The sequence below is a fragment of the Borostomias antarcticus genome (assembly GCF_949987555.1).
Source record: "Borostomias antarcticus genome assembly, chromosome: 22".
Classification (NCBI taxonomy): Eukaryota; Metazoa; Chordata; class Actinopteri; order Stomiiformes; family Stomiidae; genus Borostomias; species Borostomias antarcticus.
Genome location: NC_140255.1, coordinates 13,949,549 through 13,964,548, shown reverse-complemented (window position 1 = coordinate 13,964,548; position 15,000 = coordinate 13,949,549). Strand labels below are relative to the sequence as shown.

The following is a 15,000-nucleotide window of genomic DNA, read 5'->3' as shown; positions in this document are numbered from 1 at the left end:
GGAGAACGTTTTGAGGCCTGACGCACGGCGCCGGCACCGACCAATCGAGTCCCAGAGTCTTTCACTCGCCTTTCCTGCTGCGTTCTGTCCGTCTGATGTTGATTTCCTCTCGCATCACTTAATGACTCGTGGTCGGGCATGAATCCACCCTCCACCACCACCACCACCACCACCACCCCGCCCCCGTTACCTCTCCAATCAGTCAGTAGGAGCTGTGTCACATGCTGAGTTAGAACGCCTAATTGGAACTTCATCTCTGACTTTAGCCCCGCTAACAGGCTCTAGCGCCTAACACCTCTGATAACAGGCTCTGACACCTACGGTTTTGGTAACTGGTACGTAGCTGCGCCACAGCTACCAGTTAGCTGGCTGGTAGCCCGGTTGTGGAGGGTTCTGGGTCTGTAGCCCATGCCTCCCCGTGGAGGGGGGCTGATTAGAGGGACGGACGGAGGGAGGACAGAACACGCTGCGCTTTGACACGCCGCAGGTGTTCCCACTCAAGAATGACAGCGGATGTCGGAGTGGTTAGTGGCATGGGGAGACCAGCACAATGGAGGGTGTGCCAGGTGCAGCCCGGTCGACTTCAGCCAGATACTGTATTTGGGTCACGGGGTGACGTTAGGCCCCGGGGTTGACGTTGTGTTCGCTTCCCTCCTCCTCTCATCTGTCACCCAGTCCCCGCTCTCTGATTGGCGGAAAGTTTGGGTAAAGCCGTCAAATGGACCACTCTCCCTTTTTCCGGGTCTGGCCGGGGTGCCGTACATTAGAGATGACCGCAGGGAACGAGGGGCACATGGGGTCAGGAACTGCAGATGTGCGCGTGTTTTCATTTGACCAGGGTCAATAACAGGTTCAGATTGGGTCTTCAGTTCACACGATGTTGTTAAAACCCACTGAGTGATTGAACTGTGGGAACCAGAGCTTGTTGTGTTAACAACACCGATGAAGATGACCATGTAAAGCCAGGAGAAATTATACTATCATGACGAGTGGCCTTCACAGGTTTTATACTCTGTTCTTTGATATCCAATAATGACTTGATAATCATTCTTTTTTTCCTGATGATAGTATATATCAAGCCTCGAAACCAGATACAGTTATCAAGCGCAGAACTAGGGTAGCGTACATAATAAGCGTACAAGTTATCGCATTCAGTCTGTTGGAAAGTTTACATTTGGCCGCTATTATGAGGCGGAGTGACACGTGTTTTTTGAGTGTGGTCTGGGCGTGTGTGTGCATGTTTTTGTTACATGTACTGTAATCTTGTTAATTGGCCTGAGACAATTAGGTCAGGTTAAGTCATCATTGATGCCCATCCAACATCCATGTCTGCTTCAAACTAATGAGTAATGATGTCATCTAACTCCTCTCCTGTCCATGCCTCTCCATTCATCCTCTCCACCCGCTCCCCCTCCCCAGTATAACAGTGGCGATGAAGGCCCAGGCGACGTGGGAGGTGTTGGCCCGGCAGGAAGTCTTCTATCTGGGGTCGGCTCTCATGGCTCTGGGCTCTGTGTTGGTGGTGACCAGTTTCCTGGCTCTGGGATTCACCGGAACTTTCCTAGGTGGGCGCTCTACGCACGCACGCACACGCGCACACACAAACACACGCTCACTCCCACACATACATACGAATACACACATTAAATAATGGTCTTACACATGGTACACAGTACACACACGCACTAACAAAGGCCCACCCCTCTCTGTCCCTACCCCTACACACACACACACACACACACACACACACACACACATACACACACACAAAATAATGAAGGCCACACACACACCCATGGATGGCGCCAGGATTTTTTCTCTCCAGGGGCTAAGGAGGGGCTTGACCAATACATGGGGGTGCTAAGAAAAAAAGTAGATTTTCATGAGAAGGGCGTAGGAATGATTTTGACATTAAACAAGCCATATAAACATGCCATTTTCATAGCTATAATAAGCCGTTGTTGCTTGTCAGCCAGCTTGGCCAGTTAAGTTAGCTAAAGTTAGACTTAAGTTACTTATGCTAGTGCTAGTAGGCTAAAAATCAGTCGCAAGACATCAAACGTTCTGATTCAAAACTAATTTATTGATTTAATTGTATCCAATGTCTAATTTCATAAAGTTTGCTAGTTTACCCTCATGACTGAGAGACATTTACCTCATCCAAATGCAATCATCCTCAAACTCACAGCGGGAGAAAGGGTCACATTAATGCTCCACAAGTGAAAGTGAAGGGAAGTTGGTGGTGATTGGCCAATATCTAAACACTGTCAAAACGAGCTACCCTCGTCCCTCGCGCCTCTCTACTTGTTGGCCCCCTCGTCTAGACCATGGATGTATTAATACTGTAGGTCTAGACTTTAGTCTCTTTTCTTTTGAAATACAAAATGATCCATTATGAATCACTGGCTAACGTACGAGCACACTCACATCAGCGCGACTCGTCTGGCGAGGCGAGCTGTTAGGCTCGTAGGCATAGTAACCAGACCAGACCCCACCAGGCGCATGTAAATCGCAGGGTACCTGAAGCCCGAGCACGCAACCATGGGACCTGATTATGAAGAGAGAATGGCTGATTATGAACTTTTACTTTTTTATTTTATTTTTAAATAAAAAATATACCAAAATGTTTGAGGGGGGTTAACCGGGGCTAAGCAGATTTGTAACGCCTAGCCCCGGTGTAGCGCCGTCCCTGCACACACCACACACACACACACACACACACACACACACACACACACACACACACACACACACACACACACACACACACACACACACACACACACACACACAGTGTGGTAGTAAGCCTCCTGAGTGTGAGTGCTGTTGTAGAGATTTCATAAAAAGACCTCCTTTCACAATCACACGCCAGCCACATAACTTCTCATACACGCACACACACACGCACGCACACACACACACACTACCGTCCCGTCCGAACACTCGATAAACACTCATCCTTTCGCTCCTTTGTCCACGCCTTGCTCATTCCGGCGGCGCCGCTGTGCGCCTGTCCCTCCGCAGGCCTCATGGTGGCGCGCGCAGCGTCATATAATGTAGCTCCTCCGTGGTCTATATATCGTCCGCCCTGACGTAAGGCAGGAGCGCCGCTTCTCCGTTCCCGCCTCCCCTCCTCCTCGACTCTCTGCCTCAGTCCTCCGCTCCTCCTCCTCCGCCTCCCTCTCTTCCTCCCCTTCCCTCTTCACCCCCCTCTCCTCCTCCTCCCGGCCCTCTTCGCCTCCCCGTATTCTGCTCTCCAGAAAGAAAGGGCGCGTATTTGCGTGCGAGTGCGTGCATCATCACTCAGCATGCCTCTCCCTCTCTCTCTCTCTCCCTCTCTCTCTCCCTCTCTCTCTCTCCCTCTCTCTCTCCCTCTCTCTCTCTCCCTCTCTCTGTCCCTCTCTCTCTCCCTCTCTCTCTCTCTCTCTCTCTCTCTCTCCCTCTCTCTTTCTCTCTCTCTCTCACACCTGGCCCCTTACAGTTAGTAAGCCTTGCACGGCGTTCACTAGCTACTTTTGCTGTCGTTGACGTCAGTGGCCGGTCAGATGTTTCGCTCTGGCTTATTTCTCCTCTCCTGTGTTAGTATTTGATGTGCATCAGATGCTGATCGATGGGGCCAAGCTAAGGGGTGGACCACCTTGACATGAGATTTCTGTTGGTTTAAGGCATCTTGCACACACACGCACACACACGAACACACCTGACATGTGCACCCACACGCGCACACATACCAGTGTTTCCCACAGGATTTTGGGCAGCTATGGGGGGTGGACCTCCAACCCTCTAGGGGGGTCCGGGGGCATGCCCACCCGGGAGAAGATTTTTAACATGGTTAATTTAAATCATCAATTTGGCACACTTTGAGAGCAAAATCAAGAAGCCATAGCAATTTAATCATCGGACCACATTTGGTTATGAGAGGGGATGGCAAAGAAGTAGTCATACACAAATCATGGTAAACGAGATGGGACTTTAATAACTAAATCAATATTAAATAAGATCCAGTGTCGTGCCCAGTCTTTTTTAATGAAAAAACAGGTAACACCCTGACAAAGAACTCAATGTGCCAAAGACCACATTTCCATCTACTGTACAAAAGACTAATGCAATACTGCGGGACATGAGCCCTTAAAAAATATAAGTTCTGAAAAAGAAAAATCTGGGGGAAAAATGTGCCAGTGGAAGCTGAAATGACTGCAGTTGCTAAAAAGAGCCAGCTGACCATCATCTAATAGAGATCCCTCGGAGATGGCAATCATGCAGTCTGAACGAGGCTTCCCCTCTGACACTAACAGCTGCCACACACCAGGTCAGAGGGCCTCACAGAGTGAGTGTGTGTGTGTGTGTGTGTGTGTGTGTGTGTGTGTGTGTGTGTGTGTGTGTGTGTGTGTGTGTGTGTGTGTGTGTGTGAGTGTGTGTGAGAGAGATAATGATGAGTGGGGGAGCTACCTGCCCTGCTGCCTCTACCTGCCATCTGAGAGTCAGAGTCATGTCCCTCTCTCTCTCTGTCCCTCTGAGAGACTGCTGGCTGCTGGTTGAGGCTGCTGGCTGGAGAGGAGTTCTCCTGCCTGAGAGTCAGAGTCAGTCCCTCTCTCTCTCTGTCCCTCTCCCGCCACTGGCTCTGCCGGCTGCTGGTCGAGGCTGCTGGCTAGAGAGGAGGCTCTCCTGCCTGGAGAAGCCGTCTCTCCTGTTGTAAATAAACATTTCACTGTTACTAAACTTTATTTTAAGATTAAGATTATGAATAATAAGCAATATGTTTGGCTATTGGCTTGGCATCTATTGCTACATTATCCTAGCTAGCAAGCCAACGTTACCGCAGGGTTGTTTTTTTTTACGTTACCTCCGCAGCAGTTTCTTCATCTGCTTCTACTCTCACTTTCTTCTTAAAGAATGTATATATTAGTCTGGTACTAATGACCTGAACGTCAAGAGTACAAACATATTAGCTAAGCTGAAGACAGACCCGTTTTTCAATGACATTGGCCTGACTTATGTTACATGCAAACCTATCTAGCATAACTAACTAACATTAGCTAGTGCTAGCCTAACTTGAGCTAGGTAATGTTGCTGGTAGCTAATTAACAGTCTAGCTTGCTAGCCTGGAAAATGTGTGTTACATAGACTGGAAAAGGAACGTGAGCGGGTGCCATGGATGAATTAACGTATGGGAAACACTGCATGCACACACACACACACATGTTACTGTAAAAACAGCCAAGTGCATTGCTGATACAGCCTCCTCAGAAATGTCATTAAAGTCGCACAGAAACGTACGTTTGAGATCATCTAACTTCCGTAGTTTGACGTATTTCCGATGCAAACAAGCTATGAGGGTGGGACATAATGTTTAGAGGAATTTGATTGGAACATTGACAAGTGGATGGGTTTTAAGAACTTTAGACAGATTCGATAGAAGGATAGCTTTGATTGACGGGTGGATGTCGTGAGATTATTGGCCTAAAATCTAAGGTACCTGTTGTCGTCATTGCACGTGACCTACCGTTTTCCAGGAAGTAAGAAATTATATACTTTGATATGATTACAACATTTTTTTGGCATACATCGTTGAATAGGTGAACATTATGACCAATTATGTCAACCAAAATGGGACAGAATGCTTTTTTCATTTCTGTGTGACTTTAAGTTCTCTTTTCTTTCATGCCCTTGTTTCTCAATGTACCCCTGACCTCTGACCTTTGACAGCATCTCCCAAGGCGCCTCGAGTCCCACCATCTCCATAACAGAAACTCTCTCTCACACACACACACACACACACACACACACACACACAGACACACACACACGCACTTATACACACACACTCTCCCCATGCACACATACATAAACAGTACACAAACACACACACACACACTCAACTTGTTTGTCCGCGGTCGGTGTGACCCAATTCGGGTAAATGATCTAGAAGGATGAAGGTAATGCGGCTAACCCAGCAGCTATAAACGAATTATTCTCTGTTTGGAGTGTGTCTGTGTGTCCTTACGTGTGTGTGTGTGTGTGTGTGTGTGTGTGTGCGCGTATGTGCGTGTGTGGACTGCCTGGGAGGGGGCGCAAGCATGTAACTCCATATTAGGCCCCAGAATAGAAAGTATCTACAACACAGCTCTGCTAATAGAATCTCTGGCGGTGGGTCATTGAGCACCTTTAGAGGAATAATGGTGTTTGTTAGTTTAGAGGCTTGGTGGCCCTGAAGCTGTTGTTGTTTCCAAGGCAGAGAGAGCGACAGGGCTCAGTGACATGGTGCGATGGTCTGTGTGTGTGTGTGTGTGTGTGTGTGTTTGAGGTAACTGAAGTTTAGTGAGTCACTGAAGTCAACAAAACATCTTCATCTTCAATTAATGTTTTCTCATTGAGTTTTCTGGTTAAAGAAAGATCTTTATCTATTGGTTATGGTCTGTACTGGTTTTTAAGGGGAACCCGTTCGCGAGTACAGAGAAGCAGGCTAAAATGCAGAAAACTCAACTCTTAACTAGACTTTCAAAGTCATAGGGTAGGGTAAAGACTAGCGATGCACCAATATGAAAATTTGGGCCGATAACAGATATTAACGTTTCTGTCATGGCCAATAACCGATATTTACCAATGTCAATATGTTCTGAATAAAAACCAGTTTCTGTAATATTTAAATGTTATACATACTGAAAAAAACATGTAAACACTGTCTTTATTTTCAAAACATTTGGAAAAGCCATTTTCTTGTTTCCTCTCAAAAACAAGACACACAACAGCAGCTAGACAGAAATGATTATTGGCTGTTCACATCCACCCTGTTTTGCACATCGGACCGATGCCGATATATTAAAAGATGACTAACATCGGCAGATACCGATATGACTGCCGATATATCGTGCATCCCTTGTAAAGACCTGGTCCTGATGCTGATAATGACCTTGTTCAGTTGTCAACAAATCCAAGCTGACAACCGTCATGCAAACAAATGGAAAAATATAATTTCTTCTTGAGCAGGTAGAAACCAAACGGTTTTGTCGCTGCGCTCCCTGGTTGAAGACAGAGATTATGTCATCGGCAGTATTGTTATGCAGCCTTGTTAAAGCCGGTTCTCTGTTCGCTACACATCTGTTTATATAAGCCCAGCCGGCGTCTTTTCATGTAAAATACCCTACGTAATGAAGCCATTTATATAACAAATCATTTAACGGAGGAGAAAGGGTGACAGCATCATACTCCATGTGAATTTTGTAAAGGTCATTTCTTCCTCATGTGAATGTGTTTTACCTTTGTTCCAAAATGGGTCAGGGTGAGTGTGCGTGCTTGTGTGTGTGTGTGTGTGTGTGTGTGTGTGTGTGTGTGTGTGTGTGTGTGTGTGTGTGTGTGTGTGTGTGTGTGTATGTGTATGTGTATGTGTATGTGTGTGTGCGTGTGCATGCTCGTGCGTGCGTGCATGTGTGTGTGTGTGTGTGTGTGTGTGTGTGTGTGTGTGTGCGCGTAAGGACAAGTTACGTAGTCCAGGACCTGTCCAGGTCCTCAAGTTACAGAGTTGTGCCCCAGATCGGCGACCCATACCTCTCTCCTTCCTCCTCCTCTCCAGCGCTCCATCTCTCCTTTCCTCCAGCACTCACCCTCCCTTCTTCCCTCTCTCCTTCTCTCCACCCCTCTCTCCTTCTCTCCACCCCCCTCTCCTTCTCTCCATCCCCCTCTCCTTCACTCCATCCTCCTCTCCTTCTCTCCAGCCTCCTCTCCTTCACTCCATCCCTCTCTCCTTCACTCCATCCCTCTCTCCTTCACTCCATCCCTCTCTCATTCTCTCCATCCCTCTCTCCTTCTCTCCATCCCTCTCTCCTTCACTCCATCCCCCTCTCCTTCAATCCATCCCTCTCTCCTTCACTCCATCCCTCTCTCCTTCACTCCATCCCTCTCTCTTTCTCTCCATCCCTCTCTCTTTCTCTCCATCCCCCTCTCCTTCTCTCCATCCCCCTCTCCTTCACTCCATCCACATCTTTCTGGCAGTCATTTAAAAAAAGGCTGAATCACCTGATCCTGTTTTTCATCATGTTCTGAGAGTGTTGTGAGAGGGTTGCTTGTGGAACCCTCTGAAGAGAGGTTCCAGCTAGAACCCGTTACAGGTCCGTGAGTCGCCATTTGGAACCATAAATGGCTCTGAAAAGGGTTCCATTTGGAACCATACAGACATGAAAAGGTTTCATCTTTCCATTACAATAGGAGCTACAGTATATAGACCTCTTTTAAGAGTGTAAACTGTTAGCTGTATTTTGACTGTGTGTGTGTGTGTGTGTGTGTGTGTGTGTGTGTGTGTGTGTGTGTGTGTGTGAGAGTGTGTGTGTGTGTGTGTGTGTGTGTGTGTGTGTGTGTGTGTGTGTGTGTGTGTGTGTGCGCATGTGCGTGTGTGTGCGCATGTGCGTGCGCGTGTGTCTTACAGGAGACTACTTTGGCATCCTGATGGATCAGAAGGTCACCGGCTTTCCCTTCAACCTGACAGAGAACCCCATGTACTGGGGCAGCACCACTAACTACCTCGGCCTGGCTCTCATGTAAGAATGTGTTCAGATTGGCTCATTGACGATCGGCCCACGCGGCGTGCCAGCATGGTCATATTTTAAACACCGTCTAGCAAGGACAGAAAGTCTGTCATTATTGCCGGTCGGAGCTTCCCAGTCTTCCCAAGCTCAGTCGCTACCATGCTCTCTAAAGTGCCTGTCTGTCTGCCTGGACGTGTTTGAGTGAGTGTGTGCGCTCTGTTTATGTTTCTATATTAACTCAAGATATCTCATACAAAATATATATTTATACAACGGGTAGTTCTGACCTCGCAATCTGATTGGATAAGAGTTGTTGTATATGCCACGATATACCACGGGTAAAGCCTCTTTACCGTTCTGTGTGAAATATTACTGCGTCAATTATTAGGCTACTGCCTGTAAAAACATTAGTTCCATTGCGTAAACGTCTGTTGGTTACATTACAGTTTCTCCTCAAGAAAAATGTAAACATTCAATGTAAATTTTGAGTTGTTCTATCCGTCCTGTAGCCTACCACTCTGGTTTATCATCACCACTATTGCAACTCGCAGTTGCACAGCAAAGGTAGGCTACACTCCTTTCATGGCTAGCTAGGTTGGTCAGGAGTATTAGTTTTGGTTGCTAGGGCTAATTGTTCATCGTTTTGAAACTCTATAACAACGTGATCGTTTGGCGGAGTTCGCTAAAATCGTTATTAAGACACTGAAATAGTAGGTATTTATCCCATACATGTTTCCTGATGATGTAACCGTTGTATAAAAGCAATAACTCACTCAAGGGATGTGGTATATATATATATACCACACCCTCGCATGAGTTATTGCTTCAATATTTCTTGATACAGCCTACAGCTCCCTGTTCATTCTGTGTCTCTTTCTGTCTGTCCATGTTTGACATTATCCAGCATTGACAGAGTTGTGCTTGCAGCCACTCTTAATGGCAGAGCATGATGACAGCCCCCTGTGCTGACGGCAGTCTGAGTCAGGCTCCACAGAGCCTTAATGGATGTGTCAGGGCAGGAGGGCCGAACTGTGTTCTCCAAGTCTGTCGGACTCGGCCTCTTGCCTGTCAAAAATAGAAACAGCATGAGTGTGTGTTTGTGTGTTTGTGTGTGTGTGTGTGTGTATGAGAGACTGAGAGAGAGAGAGAGAGAGAGAGAGAGAGAAAGAGAATGTTTTTGTGTGTGAGAGAGAGAGAGAGAGAGAGAGAGAGAGAGAGAGAGAGCAAGCAAGAGAGAGTATGGGTCTGAATATTATCTCCGCAACACAGTCACTCATTGCCATTCCTCATACTAGTCATTACAGGTAGCTGTGCTCTCGTGTGGCGTGTGTGTTTGTGTGTTTCAGACTGAGAGACGGCTCTTATTGAAACTATGGCTTATTAGATAGATATGATCTAGTGATTTCAGAAGGCTTGTGATTGTTAGCCAAAAGCACAACGGAGGCAGTCTGGACCAAAACAAAATGCTCCTAGAGAGACAAGATTACTAGATGAAGCGACTGTGATGCAAAATCTCAATTGGCATTGCACATTGCTGCAAATTGTAAAAAAAAATAGATGTGAATTAGATGCAGTAGAATACAATTATTTTTGGACAAATGTTATGTCCTCTCATTTATTTCTTTACCTGCAGAATTTTGACCCCCCTCCTAGGAGAGAGAGAGAGAGAGAGAGAGAGAGAGAGAGAGAGGGAGAGCGAGAGAGAGAGAGAGAGGGAGGGAGGGAGGGAGGAGGGATGGACAGACAGACAGAGAGGAGTGCAGAGGAGGAGCTGGACAAACAGACTCTTACTGTGGTGCTAAACCAAAAACACATATCATAGTAGAAAAGCAACATCCAAAGACGTGCAGGTACAGTAGCACTCGCCAACTTAAAAGACAGGACAGCCACAGTGACTTGATTTCACCAGTTTGTTTGACTATTCTGCCAACGTTTCGGCCCATTGGCGTACGTCAGAGAGGCCAGTCTATGTGCCCCACTGCCCCAGTCACTTCCCTACGGGCGTCTCAGAGGACAGACATGTTACGTACAGAACCGTATGTGTGAGTGTGTGGATCTCCATGACAACAGTGACCAAACCACTGGTGACTGGTTTTAGCCGTTGCTAGGCAGTCTCCATGGGGGAAAGTGGCCTATCACCTCCCAATAATTAGCCTCCCTTTTCCCCCCAATTTCTGCTCTCTCCCTCTCTCTCTCTCCCTCTCTCTCTTTCCCTCTCCCTCTCTCTGTCTCTCTCTCCCTCCCTCTCTCTCTCTCTCCCTCTCTCTCGCTCTCTCTCTCTCTCTCTCCCTCTCTCTCTCCCTCTCTCTCTCTCCCTCTCTCTTTCTCTCCCTCCCCTCTCTCTCTCTCTCTGCAACTTGGTGAATCTATCAGAAGACATGAATACTGTTATTTTTTCTTTGGAAACAAAATCCACTTTTCTGTCCCTAGTTCTCCCAGGCATGCACCACCCATGCTTCCACATTAACACACACACACACACACACACACACACACACACACACACACACACACACACACACACACATCCAGTTTACACACACGCCCTCCGGACACACACACATACACCACGCATACAATATGCGCGCGCACACACACACACACACACATACACACACACACACACACACACACCAATCCATCCGCCCCAACAAACACATGCACACCCACGCTCACACGTTTATCGACCCTGCATACTCCCTATCAGTCACCTCCACCTCCTTATGTCTCTATAGCAATGACCTGTCTTCTTGACCCGCACCTAGTAACGAGACCAGAACCCCCCCCCCATACACACACACACACACACACATACACACGGAACTAAACACACACAGCCGCTCATGTGTACTGTCTGTATTATTGTATCACGCCTCTTACAACGCCTCCTTCCTATCTCTCCTCTTCTGTCCTCCCCTCCCTCCTCTGTCCTCCACCTCTCCATCTTCTTCTGTCTCTCCTCCTCTTCCTCACACTCCTGTCCCTCTGGCCGTGTCTCATGTGACTGTGTGTGACCCATATATATATATATATATATATATATATATATATATATATATATATAGACTCCATCATGCCGTTTCACCAGGGGATGTAATGACTGTGTTTGTCTTTTGTACACGCCTTCACATGCAGAGTCAGTGTGTGTGTGTGTGTGTGTGTGTGTGTGTGTGTGTGTGTGTGTGTGTGTGTGTGTGTGCATGCGTGCGTATGTGTGTTAGTGGTCACTTGTAATGATCAAAATGCAGACAGCAACAGCTACTAGATAATATCTCTTTGTATATCATCAATTCAGCTATTGGAGATGGTCCAAATCTATAAACTGTTTACAATATAGCCTAGGCTATTCAGAGAAATGGTAAGGATACGTTTTGAAGTTTCAAAGCTTCATTTGCACCATGGTGACGATGAGCACGATGTTGATGGTATGGAACTGTGTGTGTACTCCAACATCCAGCCATCAGTTGTCGCCCAAAGGACTTTACAAAGTGAAAAAAGTTCAGCGCTATCCTGCATTCCTCCAAAGTGCTTTGCAGTCATAATGTATGATTAATAGTTTGATATACTTCTCTCAAATGCCTTATGGCCCTCCAGGAGCCCCTCTCACTATCCCAGCAGTCCCTGAGTCCCTGATGGAGCAGAACGCTAGCGTGAGTCATCTGGCGTGCGCAGCCACACACACGGCTGGCCGTGTACTCTCATTGGAGGAGGGCTGTTGAGAGCCATCCACGCGACCACGCGGCATGCATGTTATTAACCCAGATTCTCTATCAAGACCTGTTCTCTCTCCCCGGGGCCTAGGAACCAGTACTGTCTAGTGTAGGTGTGTGTGTGTGTGTGTGTGTGTGTGTGTGTGTGTGTGTGTGTGTGTGTGTGTGTGTGTGTGTGTGTGTGTGTGTGTGTGTGTGTGTGTGTGTCCGTCCAGCACCCCACCTCCCCTGCTGGCGCTTCTTCCTTTTGCCACATGCAACTTAATTAACCCACTTTCTGCCAAAAAATGTTGACGGTGACGGCGTCGCCTGTGACAGCGGCGGTGACCTCTGGGTCTCTGCTTGGACGGTGACGGCGGAAGGACTTTGACGAGCCCATCCTCTGTCATCTCCCAATCCCAGGAACAGAATTGGTCACTTAGCCTGACTTCCTTTGTTGCACAACCAATCACCCGAAGTGGGTCAGTAGTGCGGCTTTCCACAATGGCGCGCGAGCGTGTGGGTGTTCATAGTCTCCGTGTTTTTGTGGTATTACATAGTGGGGAACGAGGGGACTGAAAACCCCATGAAAAAAGCCTGCGATTCCCAATATTGAGTCGCACCTGAAATAATCATACAGATTATTATTTTTCCTCAAAGAGGAGATCAGTTTATGCATGTCTTTATGTAGTATCCCTTCTATTCTAGGTATTATGGTAAGTGGACTGCACTTACACAGCGCTGTTATCCAAAGGGCTTTACAATGACCTCTCATTCATCCATTCACACACCATGACACAGTGTTCCGTTCTCCACGCAGCTTCATAGCCCACCGGGTGCGTTTCCGGAGCGAGCCGGACTCAGTGGAATTTCATCATCATGGGGCTGGTGTGTGTAGGCCTGTTTGTTTAGTCATCACATTTAGACGTTGGTGGTTCACTTCCATTGAGGAAGAATTTTCCTCCGGCAAGTCGCGGTCACCTTGACCCACAATGACCCCACCTACCTGGTCATTTACCCACTCACTCTTGATCCTCTGATCCTCTGATCTCTCTCTCTCTCTCATCCCCCATCTTGTTCAAGGAACAGGGTAGCAGGAATCATATTATCACTGATCTCTCAGCTCAAAGGAACTGACCTAATCAGATGAAGATGAAAGAGAATCACTGCCACGCACACACACACACACACACACACACACACACACACACACACACACACACACACACACACACACACACACACACACACAGAGACACACAGGTAACAGACTCCTCTCTATACACTTATAACTTGAAGGGAGTCTTCTTTGCCCTAGCTATTCTCTATTCAAGAACTATGTGGCTTATTTGGGACACACACACACACACACACACACACACACACACACACACACACACACACACACACACACACACACACAGGTACTGTAACAGGCTTGCAGCTAGCAGTCATATAGCTAGCAGCAGTCACATATCAGGTGGTCTAGCCTGCATATTCCTGTGTAGTTATCACCCACTCTAACTGTTTCCCCCAGAGCTAACAATCTTGTATTTCCTGTGCGATATCTAGGCTGTGCGTATCACAAGGCTTGGACGACAGCGTCATCATGACTCCACATTATGACAGCTGAGAGGTCAATCGTGCCCTATGGCGGGAATGAGAGCATGTCATTCCATCATCTGCCATTGTCTCCGCAGTAATATGACGAGCACGGTGGTGGATTGACACACATACCATACGACCACGGTGCTGTAGGCTGTGTTATTTCCTAAGGGGGGCATATCAGCTTTGTCCCCTCTGCCCTTTCTACTCACAGCAGGTCACACTCTGCTTTGTGCGAGAGAAAGAGAGAGAAGCTCTGTCACTTACACACTTAACGCTGGGAAACAGCACCTGAGAGCACAGCCGATGCCAGGGTCAAGAGTGTGGGTGTCTCATGTTTAGTCATGGTTTCAGTAGGGTCTGCATCACTCACATTAGCACGTGCTCATTTGCAACTCGACAGAGAGCCCGTTTACACTTGGTTTTCAAATGCATTTTGGACGATCACAAGTGAACAGCGGGACACATCGTGGTTTATACCTGTGTCTATTATGCGTCTCCAAATGTGTCCAGCTGACCACTTTTGTGTTTGTATATACAGGTGCATCTCAGAAACTTTGAATATTGGTGGAAAGTTCACCAAGTTCAATTTTCCGTAGTTTAATTCAAAAAGTGAAGTTTTCAAGTATTCTAGAATCATCTGATGTAACCTGCAGTTTAGAACCATTATTTTAGAACCCATAGTTTAAACCCATGAGTTTAGAACTTATTTTAGAACTCTTATCTTAGAACTGTCAGTTTAGAGCCTTGGAGCCTGACTCACTGACTCACTGACTCACTGACCCACATTTCCATCTTACTGGGGTGGTACAGACATGTCTGCTGGCGTCTCATAACTCAAATTTCGGAGTCCTGCTCGCATTCTCTCTCTCTCTCTCTCTCTCTCTCTCTCTCTCTCTCTCTCTCTCTCTCTCTCTCTCTCTCTCTCTCAATCCATCTTCCATCCCGTAGTCTATCCTGTCCAGGGTATCAGACATGGACCCTTGGTAGACAGACAACCCTCAAGAACCTTGCCTCTCAGTCATGCCCAGGCTGGGTGAGCGTGTGTTGTTCTGGTACTTCTCAGGGCCAGTGGACATGAGCAGAAAGAGAGACAGAGCAGAGTACAGCAGAGACAGAGCAGAGACAGAGCAGAGTACAGCCGAGACAGAGCAGAGACAGAGCAGAGCTGTCAGAGCTGGACATCT

General features: G+C 47.3%; 1 protein-coding gene across 1 annotated transcript in view; it reads left to right on the top strand.

Annotated features, from left to right (window-relative positions):
- The window catches only part of pemt (phosphatidylethanolamine N-methyltransferase), a 54,495-nt gene that overhangs the window by 33,459 nt on the left and 6,036 nt on the right, over positions 1-15,000 (top strand). The window contains exons 4-5 of the mRNA XM_084456310.1: positions 1,420-1,565; positions 8,420-8,531. Coding sequence (XP_084312436.1) covers positions 1,420-1,565; positions 8,420-8,531 — 258 coding nt within the window. The remainder of the gene's footprint in view (positions 1-1,419; positions 1,566-8,419; positions 8,532-15,000) is intronic.